Consider the following 26,203-nt stretch of genomic DNA (forward strand, 5'->3'; position numbering starts at 1 on the left):
TGATTATCATAAAGCAGGGGGAAGATGGGCACCCAGGGAGTAAGAGAAGAGAGAACAAGTGCTAGTCCAGAGCCAGAAGGGGCATCGCCATCTTTCATCCTAGGGCGGGATTTTGCAGAACCAAAAGCTTATCACGCCAGGCATGGTTGCACACATGCCTGTGATCCCAGTGGCTCAGGAGGCTGAGGCAGGAGGATCTCGAGTTCAAAACCAGCCTCGGCAACAGCAAGGTGCTAAGCAACTCAATGAGGCCCTGTCTCTAAATAAAATACAAAAAAGGACTGGGATGTGACTCAGTGGTTGAGTGCCCCTGAGCTCAATCTCTGGTACCCCCCAACACCAAAAAAAATCTTATCAAAAGAAAAGTCAACTGTTAATAAAAAGGGGCTGGTGTAATGGAAAAGGCCCCCAGCCTGGCAGTCTGCAAAGATCTGTCTTGTTTCAGTTTGGGTATCTGCCCAGAGCTGGGAGATCCATCCCTGTCTCCTGTCCTGGGTGCCTGATGTTCATTAGGCACCGTGCTAGGCCCCGGGGTAGGTTATGATGGGTTAGGCATGACTCTACTCCTGAAGAGGTGAACTGACAGGAAAGATGATCCCAGATGAGAAATGGTATAATGGGAACCAGAGAAAAGACTCGGCACCACAAGGAAGGGTCTCCACATTGCCCCATAGGAGCAGATGACATCTGGGGCTGAATAAGAAGAGAAGTGGGCAGGGCCTCTGAGTAGGGGAATGGGCATTCATGAATGGGCATGGGCTTTGGGAGAGATTAGATATGCACTTGGCAGTGGGAGGTGGGAGAGGGGACTGGAGGAGCCGTTTTTGCCCAGGTTGTGGGAGACCTTGTAAACCATGCCAAGAAGTTCGGGTGTTTGTCCCAGTGGGCAACAGGAAACTATCTGTAGTCTAAGAGCAAGATAAAGTCAGGAGACTAAAACAAATGAGTTGGTTTTCTTAGAAAATGCGAAAAAGTAATCGAGGGTATTCTAACGACCTTCATCTCTCAGGACCCTCAGTGCTACTCTGCGCCCACAGTTTTGTGTTTCCGCTCCCCCAGGGAGCTGCCTGGGCCTGTCTTCACTTGCTGTTGGTGAGGCCAACCTGGGCAGGGGAGTAAGCAAGAAGATAGGGCTGTGGGGAGTTCTTTAGTCCTTTCTTCTTCAAACTTCACACCCAGTGTGTTCTGGGCATCTGCTTTGTGATAGTAAAATACTCTAAGGTATGAAGCAAAAGGAACCTGAAGGGAAGGGAAGGAAAACATTTGATGTATTTAAGGACTATAGGTGAGATTTTTAAAAATATCCCTGCCTTTTGTTATCATAGTCATACAATACCTTTTGTTTTTCCTCCTCATTTTAATCTTTCTGTTAATGAACGCTTTGGCAGTGGAGGAGGAGTACGACCACTCATCTGCTTCCCAGTACCTGGAAGCCACCTGCCTGCACAGCCTTTCCCCTCTGTGCCCGTTATTCTGTTCCGTTAAGAACATCACGCTTGCCTTTTTTAACATCCTTGTTTCTATGATGCAGGGAAAGAGAACTGGAAATAATTGAATCCCGAAAGGAAGAGACTCTGAATCCCCACCCCTGATTCTTCCCTGAGAGTAGCCCTCTGCCTCTGCTGTTGCAGGGCTCTGGACTCCAGCACACCAGCAGCAGAGAGGCCGTCCCTGCTCCGCTGCAGTGTTGGTCCCGGTTGGTGTAGAGCACCCATCCCTCGTGCCTGTTGTGAATTCCATCATTTTCAGCTGTGGCTTTTGCTTGTAATGTAACTTGAAGAAAGACCCACGGCATCTCCCTAGTTAATCTAAAAATGACAACACAGCATCTGGCTGGGAGGAGTACAGGGAAGTGTGAAGGGGAATAAAATGTCTGTCATGGGAAGTGAGCTTGTTGCAGATGGAAACAGTTGCCCTCCCCAGTGACTGGTGTCTGTCTCCCTTCAGCTATTGTGGAAAACATGGCTGAGTTCCGGCCCGAGATGTGCACGGAGGCTGCCCAGCAGGGGCTTCTGCAGTGGCTCCTGAAGAGGCTGAAGGTGAGTGTGGCTTGGTGCTGCTGCTGCTCGAGCCCCTCTTTGCTCTGGGCATGGCTGATGCCAGTTGTTGATACAGATTATCTTCCCCAAGCCTTAGGATCTAGTTTAGGAAGCTTCTAGTGCCTCTTACCCCTATCTTTGCTTATCCTCTTCTTTTTTTAAAAAAAGATCCCTTCCAGTTCCATTTCCCAGAGGCAGCCGCTGTTAACAACATATCTGTTTTTCCAGAAATTTCCTGTGCATATATAGAAGAGAGTTCATGTGTGGTTCACAAATAGAATTCTATAATGTTTCTTAATGTGAATTATTTTTTCACCAAGCTAGTGGTTGCCTGGTATTCCATTGTACCGATGGACCAAGGTTAATTTCGCTATTCCCTGGTTGATAAACAGTGATGCGGTGAGATTCCTCATACACACACACACATTGTTTTCTTACACACTTGCCTCAACTTATCTGGGTAATAAATTCCTAGAGTGGAATTGAGCCCAAGAGTAAGCACATTAACATTTTTGGAGGTATTGCAAAATTGTTCCCTATAAGCCTGCCCCACTCATTTGAAAATGTCTATTCCAGCTACCTCTAAAACCCTGCGTATTATCAAACGTATGGTTTTGTTAATCAGATGAGTGAAAATTGGTATTTTTATTTTAATTTTGAACTGTAAAATCAAGTCAAGTATTGGCTTTGTGTAGTGTGTATCAGACATTTGTATTCATCTCATTTAACTTCATATTTATATCCTTTATCCACATTGTGGTTGGATTATTCATTCTCTTTCCTTCTCAGCATAGTCTTGACTATCTTTTTAGCCATCAAAACTGTCCATACAGTAAATGAGGAGACAAAGGTTTTCTTCCAGACTCACCTTGACCACAGGTGTGTTGGTAGCAGTTTGGAACTGCCATGTACAACTGCAGGCAAGGATTCCGACTTTTTGGTGAGAAGGAAGTGCTTAGTTGTAGCAAGAGTGAAAGTGGTCCTGGCCTTGCTGTGATTCAGTGCTGTAGAGATCCAAAAAGACTGGGTGTACCAGCTCAGGTGTATCTTCCACTACCTTGGCAGGGCCAAGGAAGAAGGTTCTGCCAGGGTAGCGTGTGACTATGATTCCCTTCCTCTCAGGCAGTCTAGGCCTTCCCCAGCCCTTCTTATTGAACCATTGGTTCCTGCGACCTCAGTAACAGAGACTTACTATGTGACATGTGGACTCGAGGATACTCAGCTAGCCTAGCTCTCACCCCAGTGGGTGTGGGTGCAGTGCACTGAACCCCCCCAACCCCACTCCCATTTCCTTTCAGTCCTGCATTCAGTGAGTGGCTAATTCATGCACAGACATCTTCTCTTAGTCTGGACTTCCTTTGGTTCCTGAACTGCACTTATTCAGTTCATGGAATTGATGGGGATGAATTCCTTTCACATCTCCCTACACTCTGTTTCTTCTTTTCTCAGCATTCAGTGTGTTTTTATTCTCTAACTCCTCGAGACATTTTGGGAGTGAGGATTTGGGGAAGAAGGAAGCAGAAACCAAGTTAAGGGATGGATAGCTCTCACCTGAGTTGTTGAAGTAGCAGCCATGGGTTGTGGCCCCAGCCTTAAAACGTGCTAAATAATCCAGTTGTTTTTGTCACTCTGAAGTCAGGACAAATTTTTCTCCGATGTTTAGCTTGGCTTTCTTTACCCTGTGACAGTAATAAAGAGGCCCAGTTGATACTTGAACAAGCTGTTGACTCATGCCTCATGGACACAGTGTTTGTGTATTCCTCAGGGCATACATAGCCACATTGCTGTCTCTAAAACAGTTCTTCAAGGTTTCAGGGTATTTAAACATCAAAATGCTATTCGGTTATATTACTAGTAAACACATTTTCTTAGAAAAACCCTGTGTTGCCCAGAACATTAATGAAAGAAAGTCTTGCTTAAGGATGAGGCCAACAAGAAGGCCTGTCTTTAAAGGCAGTGTCTTGCTTTTACATTTTTTCATACTTGGGGACACTGCTTGTTATAATCGTCTCCAGCATCAGCATCAGGTGAACCAGAGCGGGTGCTGGACCTAGACCTGGACTTCCCTCATTAGCCTCATGACTGTGGCCATGGTCCTTTCACTTATCTAGTCCGTTTTCTCTTTTGAGAACCTGTCTCACCGGGTATACTGAAGACCACATGTGACAATGCAATTGAATTGTGAAGATCTAGATAGCCGTGTGTTGCAGCTGTTGACTGTGTTAAAATCATTAGTGCATGTTTTTGAATTCCATCCCCCACCTGCTATTTCGGTCTGCGTTGGTGTAGTTAGAAGAGGCGCTCTGTGTGTTTCTTATGCACCCACCTCACTAAGAACTACTGGTCTCTAGAAATGTAACCCTCTACTTACCCATCCTTATTCTGCAGACTGATGTGAAACTCCATTTACAGTTGCCATCGCTGTAACAGAACTTCCCTGCAGCGGCACTCATGCCTCTACCCCAGAGCCCACCTTCCCTGCCTACTTTTAAGGCCCCTTAACCTGACCCAGTATAACCTTTTCCTTTTTTGATTTTGAAAACAGGCCTTTGTAACCCATTAGATAACTTACCTATTCCCTGCCCTGCAGAGATCAAAGTGTTTTGACCTCTGTCTGGCTTTGCTCATGCTCCAGGCTCCACCAGGCATGATGCCTTTCTTCCTTCTGTATTTCTAGAATATACACAGCCTGCATGAGGCTGCTTAAATCCCTACCCTTCCATGGAGCCTTCTTTCTCTTTAGAACAGAAAGGAGATTTATATGTTGTATATTTAAAAATTCAGAATTAAGACCTATAGATATTAAGTGCCTTGCCCCAATCCAGACCTCAGCTCTAGAGACAGAGCTGGGACTGAAGCCCCTGCCTCCAGAATTTCCTCCATGCCTCCTTTCCGTAGTACGGCTTTGCCCCTAGCCCGCACAGCCCTCTTTTCTGAAAACCAGCCTCTTCATTTTTTCCCTAATGGTGTTCAGGTGGAAGTTTTCAGGTCTGGGTTCCCTTGTGTACCCGTGACTGTGGCTCACCCTCGTGGAGCGTCTCCACGCTGTAAAGCGGAGATGCTTGCTTCACCTGGCAAAATTTCATGTTATGTGCTAATTTTCTTCCTGCCAAATATCCATGAATTCCATGTGAAGGTCTGGGTCTCTGTCTCCTCCCAGATAGTCTCAAAACAAGGTTTCCAGTCAGGAGCCTCAGTATCACCTGGCAGCTTGTTCAACATGCAGATTCTTGAGTCCTCGCCCAGAACCTACATCTTCAAGGCTGGGGGTGGAGCCCAGCATCTCATATTTTACCAAGCCCTCCTGGCAGTGGGGATGTGAGCTAAAGCATGAGAGCCAAGGTTCTAGAGTGCTTATGTCTAGATTGCTGGATAAAAACCCTGTTCTTTGATCATCCCATATTATTCAGTAATCCTTGAGTAATTCTTAAGTGAGTGACACATTGATGACAGACATTTTAGTCTTGGATTTCTCCTTTTTGTACTGGTAGCTTAGCTACCAGTATATAGAGATATTCATGGATTTTTTCATCCACCAAATGAAACCTCACTAATTTGTTCTAATGAGGATAAAACCCATTGCAAATGATTGCATTAAATGGATTAGCAGGAAGCAGATAACTAGTGGGAGAGACACTGCATCATACATCACTTTTTAAAATGGGGAATACAAACTTAGTAGGGTAGTATGTGCCATTGGAAGTAGCGCCACCCAGAAGGTTTTTTTTTTTTTTTTTCTTTTTTAAAGAAACAAAATTAAGATTCCTAATTCGTTTCCCAGTTAAGTCATGCTCCAGAAACAGCTGTATGTTCAGCATGTGCGTTGATGACTTGAGACCCAGCTAGGTTATACTACACGTACAACTGGTTGATGCAGAAGTCTTTTGCCCCTGATGACCAGAGGCTGTGATTTTGCAGGGACCAATCTGCTTCAGCAGTTGTACAGGGCTGTAGATATGTTTGAACTTGCCCTACGTGTTCCAAGTACCAGAGGTGAGTGGCAAATATAACCTACAGCTTCTGGCTGCAGGTGGTAGCATAATTGTTTTGTACTTTCCAAAAAAGCAGCAGCTCCCAAAAAGGTGAAGTTTAATTTTATTCAAGGCTAGTACATGCTGAGTACAGACCTGTGCTTGATTCAGTAATTACTCTGATAGCTGAAAGATTTAGGATCACCAGGCTCCTGGAAAAAGAGAGCCCTCCATGCTCCAAGTCCCACTGGTTAGCTTTGCAAAAACCAAGAGACTGTACCTGCTAAATGCATTCTCCTTTTTCCTGATTCTGATGAAATGCCCTTGTAATTTGGCAGTTTGGTATTGTGTAATATCTGGCTGAGATTTAAACAGAAATAAAATTTTCTTGATAAGTTCATGACTAGACATGAAGAAAGGGTAGACACCTTCCTTCTTGGCTGGCCAGGATTCTTTTATTTCTTTCTACTAGATTAAACCATGTGGTTATTATCCTCACCATCACTAGAAGTTTTTGCCATATGATAGTGAGTTTCACATATTAACTGCCCTCTGCGTGCACAATGTTTTTCTGGATCTTGACATACATATTTCTATTCCTCACAAATAGCGCTGCCAAGTGCATGCAGCTGTCCCCAGTTTACAGATAAGAAAGAAACCCAAAGAAGGGCAATGCCTCACCCAACCTCATGGAAGTAGATGGGAGAGCCAGTGAGAGCTGGGCCTGGTGTGGTCAGTTGGTGTCTCTGGAGTGGCTTCCACTTGACAGGCAGCTTCCCAGCTGGCACCATGCTCAGGTTCTGAAGCATTGCAGGGCTCAGTGTTGGGAATTGTGGAGCCTAATCATTTTGTTTTCCTGATTAGGTTTCTTTTCATGCCAATTTTTCAATCAGAGGGCTTGTATCATAAGAAAAAAGTGATAAACCAGGCATGGTAGCGCACACCTGTAATTCCAACAGCTTGGGAGGCTGAGACAGGAGGATTGCGAATTTGAAGCCAGCCTCAGCTACTTAGCAAGGCCCTAAGCAACTTAGCAAGTCCCTATCTCCAAATTAAAAAAATAAAAAGGGCTAGGGATGTGTCTCAGTGATTAAGTGCCCCTGGGTTCAATCCCTAGTACCAAAAAAAAAAAAAAAAAAGAAGAAGAAAAAGAAAAATGGTGATGAAAGTTTTTGGTTTTTAAGATTTCATTTTGAGTCAATTGGAACTCCTTATACTATCAGACAACACAGACTGGAGCTGGAGGTGTCCTGGGGAATGAGGAATCCTCAGTAGAGGGCATCTCGACTCTTGTGTGCCTCTTATGTATGTGCCATTTCATTTAATGCAGCCACCTCATGAGGAAGATATTCTAACTCAAGAGAAATGAGGTTAGAGAGGCAGGGCCATTTGGCTAAGATCACATGACAGATAACCATTAGAGCTGAGATTCTAACTTGAGTATTTTTGATTCCAGTCATTGGAAAAACTTACAGTATATACTATCTGTTAAATCTTTCATCTTTTATCTTAATACTTATAGAAATTCTCGTAAAGAAATGTTATTTTTAATTTCCATTTTGCAGATGAGGAAACAGACTAATAAATGTTCCTTGGGTCATAGATTCCCACTCGTGGTGCTTTACGTGTCTCAGTAATTTTGTTTTTACAGTCCCCCCATGCCAAAAAATACCTAGCAGTTCTGTTTATTAAGTAGTTAGCTCCAAATAATTTAAAATATATGTGTAACCTAATAGTTTAGTAGCTATTTGAAAAAAGAACACACATAAATTGAAAGAAAAGTTTATTTCATTCTTAGTTGCCAGTGTTGCTCATAGCTAAATATGTGCCTTCTGGGTACTACACAGCCTTTCAGATGTTGGTGTCAGATTGAAAACCACCACCCTTGGTCCTGTTCCACACTGGTTTTCATATTTTGTTATCAACTTCCAAAATCTAGCTCCATCAAGGTACAATGTCATAAGACCATGTACCTCATGCTAGTAGGTGGTGTAGTGCTCAAGAGATATCATGTGTCACCGTGTTTTTCTTGAAAATTTTAAAATACCCTGAGGTGAATTCAACATGGCACCCCATTTACCTGAGCACACAGTTTGTGAACTGCAGACTCGGTGGCATATAGATGGTGGCATGCTTGTGATATGGCATGCAGGTGTATAGCAGATCCATCTCTCGCTCTCTCTTTTGAACTTGGCTGTACTACTTAATAAAATTAATTTGAATTCAGTGTAATATTTTTAAATGCTCTAACAGAGGGCAAGCTTCACCACATCTGTTGGCAGTTGTGCTTAACTCTGTGCCTTGCATACAGCAGGTGCCCAATAAATATTTATTGAAAGGAAGAGAGGAACTTCATTCTAACTCAGAGATAGGAGTTTATAAAGTCAAATTGAGGATAAGAAGCACTGGCACCCAACAAGGCTGTTGCTGTTGTGGCCTGGTGTCTTCAGGCTTCTTCCCATTGAGTGGTCTTGTTTGAAAGAGCACTGGCCCTTGAGAAGTTGTGGTGGCTAAACCAGTTGAAATACAATAGCAGTGCTGGGGACTTATATAATTTGAGTGATCTTGTTAGCAAATTCTTGATTCTAATGGAGATTCTCACTCCTTGGCTTTTCACCTTAGTGTTATAAAACATTTTTCTTAAACAGAAACACCATGGACTATATTTAAGCTCATCTGTTATACAAATTTCTTGAGAGAAGGCCTCAAGCTTGCCCAGGGAGCATACCATCCAGTCAGCACATTTTAGACTTTGCAGTAATAGATCTTTTAACTTAAGATGGTCAGACCTGGTCAGCCTTTTGCAACCCTGTGGGGTACACGTAGGCTCGACAAGGATGATGTGCGTAGAAAACTGAAATGGTGCTGGATGTTGCTTGATTAGGCGCTACTCTTCCTTCTTAAGTACAAAACCAACGTCCAAACATTACTGTAAGTGGTGTGAAGGTGTTGGAAATGTTAGCTCCAAGATAAACACTTCCTCTGTCCTTTGCAGGTACAGAAATTGTCATTTCAAAAGCCAGGATACAGAAATTGTCATTTCAAAAGCCGCTGCTGATGAACAGTCATTGCCTAATGTGTTGCGTTTTAAGGATCATGGGTACCATAAATAAAAACATATCAACGAGCTCACTGCACCTTTATCCAAGGGGCCTTGTTAATGGGGAGATATCTAACTCTCACTATTACTGAAGCAAGCATGTGGACAGCCATGAAAGACAGTCAGTGCGGTTGATGTGTCCCCTCTGAATCTCCAAATAGCGGAGCACACAGCAGGGAAAGAATCGCGGGCAGTAATTTGGGTGTTAAAATATTAAAACATTTTTGCATATTTAATGTGGTTTCCTTTTTAAATAGTAGGCAGATTATGGCATACAAGAAGATAGGTTTATGATTTCAAATTAAATTCTTAGCGTTAAAAAAATCCAAAAGGATCTCCTTTGTTATAAATACATTCAGCTAATCTAAACAAGAAATTGCTTTCTTTTCAACTTATCTGATCATGTATCAGCTAATTTACAACCTAGTTTTCTGGTTCAAACTTGTTAATGACACTTCATGGCCTTTTAGTCTTAAAAGTTCAATACTTTATTAGGTTTATCTTAAACATATACAGTCTCTGGACTCAAAATGAAGGGTTTGGGAAGGCTTCACAGAGGAGGTGACCTTCATGCCTGCTCATTAGGGTGGGAGAGCCATTGGGTCCCTCTGCCGTGTACTCTGCAGTACTTGAGTCTGGTTTCTGGAGAGTGAGGCAGACTTTTTACCCTTAGCCTGCCTTTTCCCTAACTCCTACTTCTCTCTAACTTGTGAAAAATTTGTCCTGGGAAAGGAAGCAAGACCCCTTAATGGTTTTCTCATTTCTCCTATTTCCCCACAGGCAAAGATGCCTTTCGATGCCAACAAGCTGTACTGCAGTGAAGTGCTGGCCATATTGCTGCAGGACAACGACGGTGAGGCTCCCTCTCAGTATTGATATTCTGTTAGGATAGGAGCCAGGCGCGTTTCAGATCATGACAGCAAGCGCTCTTGCCTTTGGCATCCCCTCGCTTCCCCTCTCGCTCTCTCTGCAGCTTTTGTAGTCTGTCAAGCTGTATTGATTTTGTTTGCTGATGTATCAGTGTTAGACGGCTGTAAAATCTGACAGTTAGCTTCATTTTTTTTCTTCCTCTATTTTTTTCCCCTTTTAGAAAACAGGGAATTGCTTGGGGAGCTGGATGGAATCGATGTGCTTCTTCAGCAGTTATCCGTGAGTAATTCTTATGCTTCCTGTCTGCCATGAAGACACATGGCCTACTTTAAATGGAGGTGGAGCTAGAAATTGTGGGAAGGAGTAAGCCGTGGTTCAGAACATGTGGGACCTGGTGGCAGGTTGGAGGTTACAGTGCAGGCATATGGTTTGCCTCCTTTTCTTGGTCCCTGGTCTTTCTGACCAGACATCGCTGGGATCTTGGTCCAGCCTTTCCCCATCTTCTGATAATGAGCTTGCCAGTCCAGAGGAGGTGGGCTTCCTACTTACATGTACATTCTTGGGCCAAGCATATCAGATCACTTTCCCTTGAACCATTCCCAAGATTATTCCCCCCTCTCCTGTCAGTGTGCCATTAAAACATTCATTTAGGATACAGATAAGGAGAATAAGTTCCAGTGCACTGGGAAAGAGGTCACAGGGGATGATGGGGGCACTGGAGCCTGGAATGAGAAATCAGAAGCTGCCATTTGCTCACTGAAAGAAATGTAAATCCAGTTGAAATGTTATGCTGGCATTCTGAAAGTACTGTTAAGATTTCTTCTAACAAATCTCATCTGTGTTATTCCAAAAACAGGACTGAAAATAGATCATTTGGATAAAATCTTAGAGTGTTGGGAGTGTCTGAGATGTCAGTTTGCATACAGCTTCCATCTTGGTGCCAGCAGCCTGAGTGGCTTGGCCTCCACCCCAAAAATAGAGCTTTCAAATGTGAATCTGTTAATCCCTTTCCTACCAGCTTATTGATCATCTTGTAGTTGACTGTGTGGGTATGCATGTACTGCTAAAAGACTTTCCTCTTAACATGCCCTACATCTCTGGCAAAGACAAAACTCCTTTAAGCCCTTCCCATGACGTGACCCCCAGCTCATGTGTGAAGCAGCTCAGTAGTCCTGTTAAGAAACTCTTCCCTTCATTAAGCCAGATTTGCCCTACTGAATTGCATCCTTTTTATAGGGGAGGAAATCTTTATGTGGTTGGGTTGTGCCACTGTAGGGCTCAGGGGTAGCTAGCAAAGTTGTTTGTTTTATTTTAGTTAATGGGTCTTGGGGTTTTGTTTTCTTTCCTTTTCTTTAAAAAAAAAAAAAAAATCTGCCCCCTTGGAACTGAGTCATTCACAGACCCAGTGGTCAACAGAGTGTTGTGTTTTTGCATGAACTGGCATCCATGTATTTTAATACTAATGAGTCAGAAAGGTTAGTTTCTCCAAAATGGAAACTGATGAAAATTTAGTTTGGTGAATTCGTGTCCTCAGGTGTGGGGTTATTGTGACAGACAGAGGCAGGCTTTGGAAGTTGGTGGTGTCTGATGAAAAGACATTCTCTTAGGACTCTTTCTGCTGTCTTTGCTTGACAGGTGTTTAAAAGACACAATCCCAGCACAGCTGAGGAGCAGGAGATGATGGAGAATCTGTTTGATTCACTGTGTTCCTGCCTGATGCTCAGTTCCAATCGTGAACGTTTCCTGAAGGGCGAGGGCCTTCAGCTGATGAATCTCATGCTCCGGTATGATTCTGATCTCCTAGCTCTCCCGTCTCCTTGTAGTCTTTTCATTCCCTCAAGTTTCCCATCTGTACAGAATGGTCTTCAGGTTGGGTGTGTGTTTGGGCATGCACGCGTGCTCTTCTGTAAAAAGTTGGAGTGGGTGAATGAGTGGATTTTGGTCTCTTGGTGCCCTGTTGTGTCAGGTGGTAAGATAACCCCTGCATTGAAGGGTGGTTTATTTTTCGCTGTTTCCCTTAATGTGTTGGTTTTGGAAAAATCTAGGCATTAACTTCTAAACTTATCTTTCGTTCATCTCTAAACTTAGTCCTATTTTCTTTATATCCCACATAGACATATCTATGCCATATTGGTTTTTATTTTTGTTATTGACAGCAAGTTATTCATATTTTTCATTTATACATTCAATAATGAGTTACACATGTGCTATGTCAAAGCACAGAAATATGAAAATGTGTAGGACAGCTCTAGAATTTTTGTTTGTAATACTTTCCTTGTATATCTTATTATGTATGCTCAAATTCCTTAAAGTGGACATCATGCTAGTTTCTTAGTAATTTCCCAAAGTTGGAAGCAAAAGAGGAACATCATTTATATTGACAATTCTTTTCGAGATCTCTATCTAGGAAGGAGAACTGAGAACAGAGGATGTGGCAGGGTAAGGGATGGCAGTAAGAGGAATGTGGTTCGGGGTCAGGGACAGTTTCTTAAGCTGAGAGACACTGAAGCATGTCTGGATGATTGAGTGCTCTCTAATCATTGTAGGATTATTCTTTATAAACTGAGCCAGAGTCTGCCATCCTGAAACTTCCGTTTATATACAGTGAAAATCTTGTTGAAATTTTTTTTAAAGTTTGATATATATATTTTATTAATGATATATATTAAATATAACTTAGATAATAGACATGCAAACTTGGTATTAAAACATTGATAAAGTACTATGTTAAGGGTCAGGCTTACACAGAAATAAAAAGGTCAGAATTTCTGCTTCCAGAAGCTGAAAAGACAGTTCTGCCACCTGTACACAGACTGTCTTTGGGTATATATTTTCTTCTGCTGTTTTTTCTTAGTTTTGATGTTTTAGGCCTGCCACACCCAGAATTTCATATAGCGTTTCTTACAGACAAGCTGCTATCCCCCATACCGTGACATAATCTTCATTAGAGTTCAATAACTATATAATGGACTCTAGGGGAGTTTGTATTCTGTGGGTGATTTGAGGTTTGCCATCATAACAAACTTGGCAATGACCATTTTGTTTTTAAAATTATTTTATGATTATTGAGATATGTATTTCTAAAATTTCTTCTCTTTAAAAGACTTGTGAAGGTTTGCAGGAATTCTTTTGCCCAGCACATTCCAGACCTTGAATTGATTGAAAATCTTCCTTCAAGAAAAGCTTTTAAAAATGAATTCTTTTTCAAAGTGCTGACAGGAGTATGGGAAATTACTTTACTGTTCTGCTGATTTTTCCTAGCTTTGCTCTCTTGACTCTTATGTTTGTTTACCTGCTTTACCCTTCTAATTGCCTGTCTTTTTGTTGAAATGACCCACCTTCTCTCAAGCAAATAGCATATATAGAAGATGCTTTTGGCTTTTTGGGTCTTCTAACCTTAAAACTACACTCTGCAGGGACTTTCCCTTAAGCTTCTTAAAGGTCTGAACTGCCAGTGTCTTTGGATGGTTGAGTGCAAATATGAAGTGATGTATTTCTGTAGCATATGGCTTGGTAATGCATAGCAGTGGGGAGTTGAATAAATAACCAGAAATATAGATTATTCAAACAGGAATGCTGAGATTCTGGGAGGCTAATTAAAGAAGAATCCAAAAGACATAGAAACTGTACCTCTCGAGGATCTCACCTCACTTTTCATTTTTGAATGCTGAAGTTGCAATTAGATCCTCCTTTTGCATTAGTTAGCTGTATTAGCAGATTCAGCATTTCCTTTTGTCTCTTTGAAATGCTCTTTGTTCTGCATTGTTTTTCTTCTTCAGAATTCCAACTGGAAAGTTTAATTGAGAGGGAGAAGTTTTTTTCCTACTGTACTTACCCTTCCTTGTCTAGTGAGAGCAGCCAAGTTGCTGTGTCTAGAGGGAGCTCATCCAAGACTAAGAAGCTGTAATGTTAGAAGGTCAGGAAATTTTCTGTGGTTCCACTGCCCCTAAATAGAAAATTTTACTTTGATTCAGTCATTTATCAGACAGTTGTGCATTGCCCACTTGGAGGTAGCAGGATGGTAGAGGGTGGCGGAGTGTGCTTCAGAATTGACGTGAGTGTGAGTTTGGGACACAGATCTTTGCTTACTACCTCTGGATGTTTAGTGAATTACTTTAACCTTTCTGACTCACTTTTTTTCATCTGCTAAGTTTGTAGAGATTTGAGGGAAATTGAGCAGTATAAAATGAGACAGTCTGCTGCTTTTAAAATATTGATAAGGTACTGTTAACTTTCTGTGTTAAGTGTTAGGCTTATATAGAGATGAACAAGACAGGATTCTTGGCTTCAAGAAACTCAGAGAATAGTGAAGGTAGCAGATATTAAATAACTGTAATATAATTTAATGTGGTAATTATTAAATGAAACAGTTAATTTTGTATGTGTATACCTGTGAATTTTTTATTTCTTGATTGTTGGCAAGGAAAGGTCACAAGCAAGATTGTTATGTATACACACATGCAGTCTTTACATGCACATACAGAAAACACGTATACTCTACCAATTTAATATTTCTGCCAAGTTTATTGAGGCATAATTCATATGCCATCACATGCACCCATTTTAAGCTGACAGTTTTAATTCTAACAGATGTACACCTTTGTCTCTATACCACAGTGGAGACACAGAGGAGTACTGTGTAGTGGAAATGTGATGCGAGCTAGATATGTGACTCACATTTTGTAGTTGCCACATTAAAGTGGTTAAAAGAAGCAAAAGAAAGTTTAATAATGTGTTTTACTTAACACGTCAAAAATTATTTCAACATACAATCAACATTAAAAAAATTACTAGGGGACCATTTTACATTCTTTTTCTCCTGCTAAGTCTTCAAAATCTAGTGTATAGTTTACATTTATATCCAAATTCTGATGCTAAATTTTCATAAAAGTACTTAATTTATACTTAGATTTCATAAAATGTATAGTTCAAAAAAGTAGATTCTCATACCCAAGTTGTCCATATTTAACTATTTTCCTATAATCATATCAAATATTATCTTTTAAAGTTAAGTTTATTTAAATTTTCGTTAATAGTCATCTCCTCGTTTGTATTGGCTACATTTCAGATGTCCCGTCACTACACGTGGCTCCTGGCACCATATTGGACGTGGCATACGTATGTCGATTGTTCCAGTTGCCCCCAAAGGTCCCCTTGATCGCTTTCTGTGATCCGTTCCCACCCATCCGTCCCAGCCCCAGGCAACCACTGTCATTCTGGAATTTCATTTAAGTGGAATCACGGGGGATGTTTTTTTCTCTAGCTTATTTTCCTCATAGACTGTTTTGTAGATTCATTCATTTTGAGTCTTTTCGTGCTTAGCAGTAGGTCCAGCAATCTCTACATTCCAGTATCTCTCTTTATTACCCTTTGATGAACATCTGTGTTGTTTCCAGTATTTTGCGTGATGAACAAAGCTGCCATAAGTCTTGGGATAGACATACTTTCATTCCTCTGATGATACCTAGGAGTAGAATAGGTGGGTCATATAGTAAAAGCATGTTTATTGTTAGAAAATGTCAAGCTGTTTTATAAAGTGATTTTGCCATTTTATATTCCCATCAGTGCAGAATAAGAACTACATACAATTGCTTCATATTCTGACCAGCAGTGCTGTTGGACTTTAATTTGGGTCATTAGGTCTTCATTTGCATTTCCTTGAGGACTAATGATAATTATGCACTTCTCATGTACATAATGACCTTTCTTATAAAATCTTTTTAAAAAATCTGTTCAACCCTTTGTCCTTATTTTATTTGGGTTATCTTCTTAAGTTTTAAGTATTCTTTGTTCTAGATACAAGTCTTTGTCAGCTCTATGTTTTGGAAGTATTTTCCTCCTAGTCTGTGGCATGCCTTCTCATTTCTTAGCAGTATCTTTTAAAGAGCAAAAGTTTTCCTTAGAAGTCCAATTAATCCATCTTTTCTTTTATGATACATAAATTATTTTTATCTAATCCATAATCTAAGAATGTTTTCTATGTTCTTTTAGAAGTTTTCAGTTTTTGGTTTTACATTTATAGATCTCTGGTCCATTTTAAGTTAAATTTTATGTATGATGTGAAGCATGAAATGAGGTTCTTAGTTTTTATTTATTACTTATTTTTGCATGTATAGACAGCTGGTTCTGGCACCACTTATTGCAAATGCTATCCATGTTCCCTTAAGTTGTCTTTATAGTTTTTGTCAGAAGCCAATTTATCATATATGTGTGGGTTTATTTCTGTTCTTTTAGTATTGTTCCATTCATTTCTGTGTCTTTTTGCCAGTAGCATCCTATCTTGATTATTCTGACTATAAAACTCAAAGTTTAGTCTTGATACCAGGAAGAATAAGTCCTCTGACTTGGTCTTTTTCAAATGGTTCCTTTGCCTTTCCTTATAAAATTTAAAGTCAGACTGTCTACTGTTGGAATTTTGATTGGATTGGACTGAATCTGTCATTTTAGGGAGAATGAACATCTTTGTAATGAGTTTTCCAATCCATGTGCATGGTACATCTCTCCATTTATTTAGGTCTTTGGTTTCTTTCATCTGTGTTCTAACTTTTCCTGACAATTTGATGTTTTATATGTTCCTAGACATTTTCGATTTCATATGGACTTGCAAGTTTATTAGTGTAAATTTTCCTTGTATTCTTATAATTCTTTTTCATCTCCGTACTTTATAATTTCTTATGTTTTGTATTTAAATTTATCCACTTTTCTCCTCAGTCACACTTTTCAGAAGTGATTAGAATTTTTTTCTGTTGTTTTTTGTTTTTTTCAGAGGTTTTAGTTTTGTAGAGAACTAGTTCTTAATCTGTTTAGATATCTGTCAAAATATAGCTGGCAAATAAAAATTATATATCTTATGATCCACAGTGTTTAAATTTTGATTTAGCCTTTTGTATATTTCTGTACTTTTAGCCTTCTTGGGAATTGTTTAATATTTTTAATTCCTTTTTTCTAGATTCTTCTCATTTACTGTATTGCTCTTTGCCCAAATTTCTGAGTTAAATGCTTAATACTTTAAAAAATAATTCTGTTCTTTAAAAATGAACACGTTAAGCCTGTTGCAGTGGCACATGCCTGTAATCCCAGACTGGAGAGACTAAGGTAGAAGGACCACAAGTTCCAGGCCAGCCTCAGCAACCTAGTGAGACCCTGCCTCAGAATTAGAAAGTGGTAAAGTAACCCTGGGTGCAGTCTCCAGTACCAAATAAATAATTTCTTAAAAGTGCTTAAGGTTAAAATTTTTCACTTTATATTGCTTAGCTTTATCACATATATCCAAGTTCAAGTTGCTTTTTTAAATAACAGTAACAGAAAGTGTAGACTAAAATGTTTACTTTTCTGAATTTGGGTGTTTTTTTTTTTTTTTCTTTCTTTTTTTAATGGCCTCGTACATGGCACGTTTTTATAAATAGTTTGAATATTTGAATAAAATTTGTTTCTAGAGTATAAAGCATTATAATTATTTCCTAAATCAATTTTGTAAATATAGCCAGTTCTTCTGTATTCTTCTGTCTTTTTAGCTATTTTGTTCAATCTCTCACTGTAATTGTGGATTTTCTCCCTATTTCTTCTTGAATTTTTTTTGTTCTTTATATTCTTATTTGCTTGTTCAGCAAATTATGCCATTTTAATCTTGAATCATGTGTTTTGCCAATGTCTGCCTCCTTGTTGTATGTAGAGAACTTTTGTTGGCTTCTCTTATGATTTTATATTATCTATTTTATTCCTTTTCATCATTTTGTCCTTATCCTCTCAGGCCATTTTTTCGTGTGTAACTCTTGTGAAAAACAGATCACATACTCATGTAGTCCCATGCAGATCAGGTCTTTTCTGGGGAACTACCCCTTGATATTTAGGCTTAAACTTCTCTCAGCAGCCTTCTGTCCCTGTCACTTCCCCCGGCTCTGTCCCCGGCTCTGTCCCCAGCTCTCTTCAATGCGGGGGTTAAATTGCTGGCATCCATTGCTTACCATTGCCAGCATACTTACCATCCTGCACATTGGGCTTCCAGTAAATCTTTCTTGAATGAATGAGAAAATCTGAGAAACATTTTTTTGTTGTTTAGAATCATTGATTCATACAGTTTCTGGCAAATACCATTGATAGACCCAGGAAAGAAGAACATCTTATTAAAAGCTCTGTAGCTGAGAACTCAGTCTCTTGCTTGAAGATACTGAATCCTGTTTTTCCTTATCACATTCTTTAGTGCGTTGATAGCAAAAAAGGGCCATCAAGTGGTTGTGACCCTGATCCTCAAGGCTCGGGGAGACCTGGATGGCAGGGAGCTATAGTTCAGGGCTCATGACCCTGTTTAGCCTGTGCCCACTCTGGGTTAAGAGCAGAAGCCAGCAGAGGTGACCACTCTTGAGTGTAGTCCTCTTTGGGCATTTGGACTCTCTTCTTTGTTCTTCATAGGTGTTGCAGGGTTCAGTTTTAGGTGTTCAGTTCTTAAAACCTTTCTACTCAAGGTTCACAGAGGCCTCTGTGCAGGTTTCTTGTCTCGGCTTTTATTTTCTGGGTCTGAGCACAGGCACCTCCCTACCCTCATCTTTCCCCTCTCGTCCACCCTGCCACCGCGGGGTGAGTTGACTTGTCAGGTGACTTTTTCTCATTCCTGTGTTGAGTGTCTTGATTTCACAGTGCTTGACAGAATCAATAAGAAAAGGCCATTTTTTTGTTTTGTTTTGTTTTTCTCTCTGTCAAAGAACAAATGAAGGCATCTTGTAGAAGAAGAAAAGATTGTTGAGATGATACTTAAAAGTGGAATCCATGCTGTGATAATAGCAGCAGGTAGCCATCCTGGAGTATAGGAAGCACACACACGCACACAAAGAAAAGGAAAAGGAGATGAAAACTTCAAAAAGAAAACAAGAAAGGGGAATTTCTCATTTGGTCAACCTAGCATTTTATTTTTTTATATTTTAATTTTAGTGATTCATGACAGTAGAACGTACTTTGACATATCATACATACATGGAGTCTAATTCCCATTCTTGCATCAACCTAGCGTTTTATAAAGAAGGAGGAAAGCTGCGGTGAGGTGGAAGGTCGGAGCTCTTGGGCGGGGCAAGAACCAGTCCCCAGCAGAGAAGACACAGCGTGTGTGTGTGTGTGTGTGTGTGTGTGTGCGCGCGCGCGCGCGCACACGCCAAGCAGCTCGACCTTGTTCTTTCAGTGTGATAGGTAAGGGGATAGAGAGGCTGTTTGGATGGTCTTCAGTGAGCAGCAGTAGAGTTAAGAGCCAGGTGGTGTTTTAATAGTCAGGGATGGCTAAGAGGAAAATAAAATTCAGGGAAGTCACAATTAATTGTGCAGTTTAACAAAGTGATCTGATTCAGAGGGTCCACTGCGCAGAATAAGACTAAATCATACTTAAACCGGGGTGCCCCTTTTAGAATCTGGAAGGAAGTGAGGGTGGTGCTTTAGCAGCCCTGGATGGAGACTGGTCGTTATTTCCACGTTCTTGGTGACAGATGTCTCTCTTCGGTAAGATGGTTGCTGCGAATAGAAGATTCCAATATCTTAAGTTCAGTTTTAGCCTGTACTCCAAATCATCTGCTTCTTGTCACCACAGAGCACTTTCTAACACTATGTCCTTATATCAAAATAGTTCTGTGCTCTTTAAGAAGCAACAAAGCCAGTGGAGACAGAAGAATTACATTGTCAGTTTCCTTGAAAATGTTGACATGAAGCTTATTACTTCTGTTGTAAAACCCAGTTCCAGTTAGAAGTAGAAGAGACCACCATGATCCCAAGGGATGTGTACAAATGCAACCTTGGGTTGTGTAGCAGAAATACAGCAAACCCGTCTTGGTTATTAACTGTAAAAGCAAAAAGAGAGAGGACTGCACAGTCACATCCATTCCAGGAACCAGCAGTTTTTTCACTCGAAGGTTTTTCAGTAAGGGTTTCCTTAATCCAAAGAAAGATTTCTCTAATAAAGAAAACAAATAAAATGGCGATGGCATAACATGCAAAGAAAGTCTGCAGGCCCCCGTCTGGCGGGGAGTTGTGGCAAAGCAGACGGGGTGATCAGCCAGCCTGGGAGCTCTGTGGTTTTATTCCTTTGTTTTTTGACTTGTTCTACATTGGTTTTTTTTTTTTTTTTTTTTTTTTTTTTCCTCATAAAAATCCAAAGGTCCAAAGTATACTACATTTTTATTCTTGTGGTCCTTTACTGTTTTTCAAGAGCTGGGGTCTTCCAGCTTCCAGTCTCCAGGTTTCAAGTAGAAAAGCAGAATAAGGGTGCAGATTTTTAAGACGTCAGCTGTGTTTCCAAGCTTCGACACAGTTCTTGTTTGTTGGGCAACAAACCGTTGCCTTCCCCACAAGCTGGAGATTACAGTTCTTTCTTAGATGGATAATAGTAGTTTGCACCTGTTCTCTAGGAACTAGAAAAATGCTTCAAAGGCACAAAGTAATCCTTCAAACATCCCCCAAGGCCCATGTTACCGCTTCATAAATGGGAACGTGTTGTGGTAGAGAAGGCAGAGGAACTGAACCAAGATTACCTGGCAGGAAATGGTGTAGTACCCATCTGAGCCCTTCTAACAGACTTGCCGGCGGTTCATCGTTGCAGTGTAGTTAAGTTGCACATAGCTAAGGTGTACAATCCGATGAGTTTTGCAACATGTATAAACCCATCACACCCTCATCACCAGCATGACAATGAATGTATTTATCTCACCCAAAATGTTTCCCTGTGCCTCTTTATAATCTGTAACTCCCCTCCCCCTGCCTCATTGTCTCCAGGCAACCATTGATTCACTTTCTGTTCATTTGATTTTACTTTGCATTTCTAGAATTGTTTTTAAATTTTTTGTTGTTGTTGTCAGTGGATCTTTTATTTATTTATTTATATGTGGTACTAAGTATTGAACCCAGGGCCTCACGCATGCCAGGCAAGTGCTCTACCACTGAGCCACAACTCCAGCCCCCTAGAAGTTTATTCATATACAGTCATACAGTATTACCCCCCCTTTTTAGTCTAGCCAACTTGAATCACTATAATTATTTCAAGATTCATCCATATTGTGATCAATAGTTTGTTTCTGTCTCATTGCTGGGTAGTATTCCATTGTATAGACATATTGTAGTTTGTTTATTCACTTTTTGATGAACATTAGAGTTTCCAGTTTTTTGCTTTTGTGAATAAAGCTGCAATAAATATTTCATGCCTAAATCTTTGGGGCAGACATGTTTTTCATTGCTCTTGTGTGAATAGGAGCTGAACAAATGGGTCACATGATAGGTACATAGTCAGCTTGTTAGGGCAAGCTGTTTGCAAATTGGTCGTTTTTTAGTTCCATAGCAGTGCTTCAGGGTTGTTGCTCTACATCCTTGATAACACTTTCATTTTAGTAGTGATGTGGGTGTGTGTAGGGTTTGTCTTACAATTTGGATTTGCTTTTCCCTTGTGACTAAGGGTGTCCGGTATCTTTTCATGTTCCAATTTGCCATTCACCTATCTTTTTTGTTGGTGTCTGTTCAAATCATTTGTCCATTTGGTGGTAGGTGGTTGTTTGTCTTATTACTGAATTGTCACAGTTCTTTCCATGTCATAGATACAATCTCGAGATAAATGTTTTACAAATATTTTCTCCAAGTTCATGGCTTGCCTTTTCATATTCAGGATAGATTCTTGGAAATTTTTAAATTCTTATGAGTACTATTTATTTACTCATTTCCATTGCCGCATTTAGTGGCTGCAAACGCTCGTGACTTTTCGTGTCTGTGGAATTCGGAGTGGTGCACTCTCTGATTCCCAATGGTCATCATTTGTGCCTTTGTCTTTTCACCCCTGATCACCGTGGCTGGAGGTTTTTTCAGATTTCACTAGTCTGTCAGAGAACCAGAGTTGTTTCTCTGATTTTTCTCTATCACTTTCCTGCTTTCTGCTTCTGCGATTTCTGCTCTGGTCTTCATTATTTCTTTTCTCTTGATTATGGGATGTAATTTTCTGTTTGTTTTCCTGATTTCTCAAGATAGGAATTTAAGGTTATTAACTAGAAGGCTTTTATATTTTCTAATAAAGTTTTACTGCTGTAAATTTCCCTTGATTGCCACTTTAACTAGGCTACGTGCATTTTGATATATTTTCATTTGTATTTGGTTCAAAATACTCTCTATTTGATTTTGTCTTTCATGAGTTATTTAGAAGTGTATTGTTTAGTTTCCAAATATTTGGGGGTTTTCCAGATAGCTTTTTGTCACTCATTTCTGTTTTAATACCATTGTGATCAGAGAACATATTTTTTCTGATTTGATCCTTTCTAAATTTATGAGAACTTCTTTTTGCCCTAGGATATAAGGAGACATGTTGCTAAATACTCCTGTGCACTTGAAAAGAATGTGTGTTCTGCCTCGATGGAATATTTTATAAATGTCAAGTAGGCTAATTTGGTGATTATGTTGTTCAAGTCTTCTGTATCTATCTACTTATTCTATCAATTATGAGAGGGGTGTTGAAACACCTAATTGGGGATATGTCTGCTTCTTTAAATTCTGTCAACTTACTTCACATATTTTGAAGTTATTTCAGGTGTGTAAATATTTTGGAAGATACGTTCTCTTGTCTAATTGACCTTTCGTCTTTATGGAGTGATGTCTTCGTCCTGGTAATGCCCTCTGATCTGAAACCTACTTTGTTTCATACTTATGTCACCACCACAGCTTTCTCTTCATGACATGGTCCATCTTTTACCATCTGTTTTCATCTGATCATGACATCCCTTCTTTCCCTTCCCCTGCCCTGCCGAATTCATGTATTGAAGCGGTAATACCCCCCAAAGTGATTGAGTGTATGGGAGACAGGGCCTTAGGAGACAGTCAGGCTTAAATGAGGCCCTGGGGTGGGCCACATCCAGTAGGACTGGTGTCCCTAGGAAGGTGAAGAGACGCCAGGACTGCATGCACACGCTGTAGTGCTGAGCCTCGCCAGGTGCCCACCACTTGTCCCTCTGGTGCTATTGTTACCGTACCTTTTACTTCACCATGTGCTAAACACCCTACTGGGCACTCTTCATTTTCTTTTGATAGTCACTTACCTTTTAAAAAGAGATCTTTAAAATAAGAAGAAAGTCTTTTATGTCTACCTACTGTCTTCTGCCTGCTCTCTGTTGCTTTGTGCATATCCAGGTGACTCCCATCCTCTCTGCCAAATGATTTTCTTCAAGGTCCTTGTAGTGCTGCTCAGCTGGTGACGACTCCTGTCAGCTAGTGCATGTCTGGAAAGGTATCTGCCCACCTCTCAGCAGGTACAGGTTAGACAGGGTGTTTCCTTCGAGTCCCCTGTGTTGTTCCAGTGCCTTCAGGCTTGCTTGGCTTTCAGTGAGAAGTCTACTATCTTTTCCATGTGTGTTCCTCTGTGGGTAGTTTGCCACCCCCCTTTTTCTGGCTGTTTTTAAGGTTTTATCATTAGTTTTGAATAGTTTGATTATGATGTGCCTTGGTAAAGTTTTTTCCATGTCTCTTGTGTTTGAGGGTCTCAGAATATCTTGGGACTGTCAGTTTGTAATTTTCATCAAAGGGGTATGATATTTTTCTAATGTTTTCTTTGCCCCCATCTGCCTTACAAGGCCTTTAATTACATATAAATATTAAATATAGTTATATTTTACAGTTACATGTCCTTATAAATTACTGTATGATTATGTATTATAAAATATAATTACATGGCTATTGGGCTATGTGCAGTTGTCCAACCATAGTTCCCCGAAAGCCTGCTTCAGTCTTTTTTCTCTCTTTTTCATCTTAGGTAGTTCCTTCCTGTTGTTTTATCTTAAGGCTCACTCTTTTTCTTCTGCAGGATGTAATCTGCAGTTAATCTCAGTATTTTTTTTTTTTACCAGATATTATATTTTCATTCCTGTTGTTCATTTCATCTTTTTCATAAACCTTCCATCTTTCCAGTAATGTGCTGAACATTTTATCTTCATTTTACACTTAAAATATAGTTATAAGAACTGTTTTAATGTCCTCATCTTCTCATTTTGTCATTTGTTACTGTCACTAATGATTTTTCTCCTCTTTATGGCTCATATTTTTCTACTAAACTGTTAGGTAGGACCAGGCTCGTCTGTAATCTGGCTAATTTTGTCCTATTACTGAAACTGGAGCCTTATGAGGACTTCTCCTCACACACTGTGAATTTCTAAGATTTTTGTATTGTAACTTGGGGAAGTATGCATCAGTTAGTTTTTTGTTGCTGGGACAAAATAGCTGAGAAAATCATCTTAGAAGAGGAAAGATTTATTTTGGCTTAAGGTTTGAAAGGTCTCAGTCCATAGCCAGCTAGCTGCATTGTTCCTGGGCCTGTGAGAGCAGCAGGGTAGAGTGTGTGGTGTAGCGAAGCTGCTTACCTCTTGCCAGCCAGGAAATAGAAGCGGGTGGTGGGGGTTGAAGGAACTGGGGCCAAGATATGCCCTTCCAGGGCATGCCCCAGTGACCTACTTTTTCCAAGAGGCCCTTCCTCTTACAGTTTTCTCTACTTCCCTGTAATGCCATCGAATTATTATTATTAACTGGATGTGGTGGTGCCAGGGATCGAACTCAGGGGTACTCAACAACTGAGCCACATCCCCAGCCCTATTTTGTGTTTTATTTAGAGACAGGGTGTCCCTGAATTGCTTAGCACCTCGCCATTGCTCGTCTGGTTTCAAACTAGAAATCCTCCTGTCTCAGCCTCCCCAGCCTCTGGAATCACAGGCACGCGCCCAGCACCACCAAATTATTAATCCTTCAATGGATTATTTCACTAATGAGGTTAGAGCCCTCATGATCCAGTCACTTGCCAAAAATCTACACCTCTGACCATTGGGAACTAAGCCTTCAACACATGAGACCTTGGGGGACATTCCAGATCCAAGTCATAAAAGTGCAAACTGTTTCTGTTCCCTGTGAACTCTAGATATTGTTCCCCCTGCTTTTTCAGGTGGTTGGTGTCCTCACCTGTGTGTGCCAGTAGCACTAAGACCTGGAAAGGCCCTGTGTACATCTCTCTGCATTTCTTTACTCTGGTACCCTGCCTTGTGAACTCAAGCCACATTGGTTTCCCCAGACTCCCAGTCGTCTCCTTCCCTGCTCTGAGCCTGGAATCTCACATGCCGAGCTAGACCCATTGCATGTATCGCCCTCTCTCAGAGTTCACTGTCCTGTGCTGCCTGCTGTCAGGCATCTGAAAACCACTGTTTTGTATACTTTTTCCATTTACTTTTCTGCCTTATTTCTGGAGGGGAGATAATAGTGTAAATTCGGTCCCTGTCATGCCATTTTAACCCAGAGTGAAAGGCCTGCAGTATATTATGCTTTTTCTACATTTTCTTATTCTTTGTTGCTGGTGGATAGTAATGCAGTTAACCTAAAAGTATTATTCTTATACTGAGCAACTTTCTGTATCATGGGTCCATCATCAGTCAGGTTTTGTTGCAGTAGCAACCCCACAATCTCAAGGACTTTTCAGCAACAAGTGTTCATTTTTACGCATGGTATGTCCATCACTGGCCATCAGAAGCTCCAACTTACACCTTATTTATTTTGGGACTTAGGCTGAAGGAGCAGTGCTTCATGGGACATGCTTCTCTCACGGCAGAGAGAAAGACTGCATATGTAATAAATCTTACAGTTCTTTCTCTGAAGATGCACATGTTGCACTTAGGTTGCGTCGGCTGTAGAAAGTCACGAGCCTGAAGTCTGGTGGGAGGAGGTGTGTTGAGTAGTGACGTGTTGGCTCACACAGGCTTGCGAGAACTGTGCGCCTTTCTCCCCACCCCACATTTAGGGGCATCATGTCAGTAACTTGGAATTGGCTGTGATCATTGCTTTGGTTTGAATGAGTGTCCTCAAAGGTCGGGATGTTATAGGCTCGGTCCTCAGAATGGCACTGTTGTGAGGTGATGGCACCTTAGGAGGGGAGTCCTAATGGGAGGTCCTTAGGTCGTTGGGGGTGCACCCTTGGAGGTGATTTCAGGATCCCAGCCTCTTCCTCTTGCTTCCTGGCTTATGGATGTAAGTGGTTTCGCTCTTTTCCACGTGCTTCTCACCATCGCCATCAGCACCTCCACCAGAGGAGCCATTCAGTCACGGATTGGAACCCCCAAAACTACAAGCTCAGTACACCTTTCTTCTCATAAGTTAATTGACTCAAGTGTTTCATTATAGTGACAAAAAACTGACTAATGCAGTCATATTGATCCCATTGTCTTAATTCATACAAGTCCTAGGTTCTGTAA

General features: G+C 40.7%; 1 protein-coding gene across 1 annotated transcript in view; it reads left to right on the forward strand.

Moving 5' to 3' along the window:
* Nucleotides 1-26,203, forward strand: part of CTNNBL1 (catenin beta like 1) — a 151,890-nt gene that overhangs the window by 59,256 nt on the left and 66,431 nt on the right. Inside the window, exons 7-10 of the mRNA XM_079126989.1 lie at nt 1,948-2,039; nt 9,891-9,963; nt 10,201-10,259; nt 11,616-11,764. Of these exons, the coding sequence (XP_078983115.1) occupies nt 1,948-2,039; nt 9,891-9,963; nt 10,201-10,259; nt 11,616-11,764 (373 nt within the window). The remainder of the gene's footprint in view (nt 1-1,947; nt 2,040-9,890; nt 9,964-10,200; nt 10,260-11,615; nt 11,765-26,203) is intronic.

This window comes from Sciurus vulgaris (assembly GCF_902686455.1).
Source record: "Sciurus vulgaris genome assembly, chromosome: 2".
NCBI lineage: Eukaryota > Metazoa > Chordata > Mammalia > Rodentia > Sciuridae > Sciurus > Sciurus vulgaris.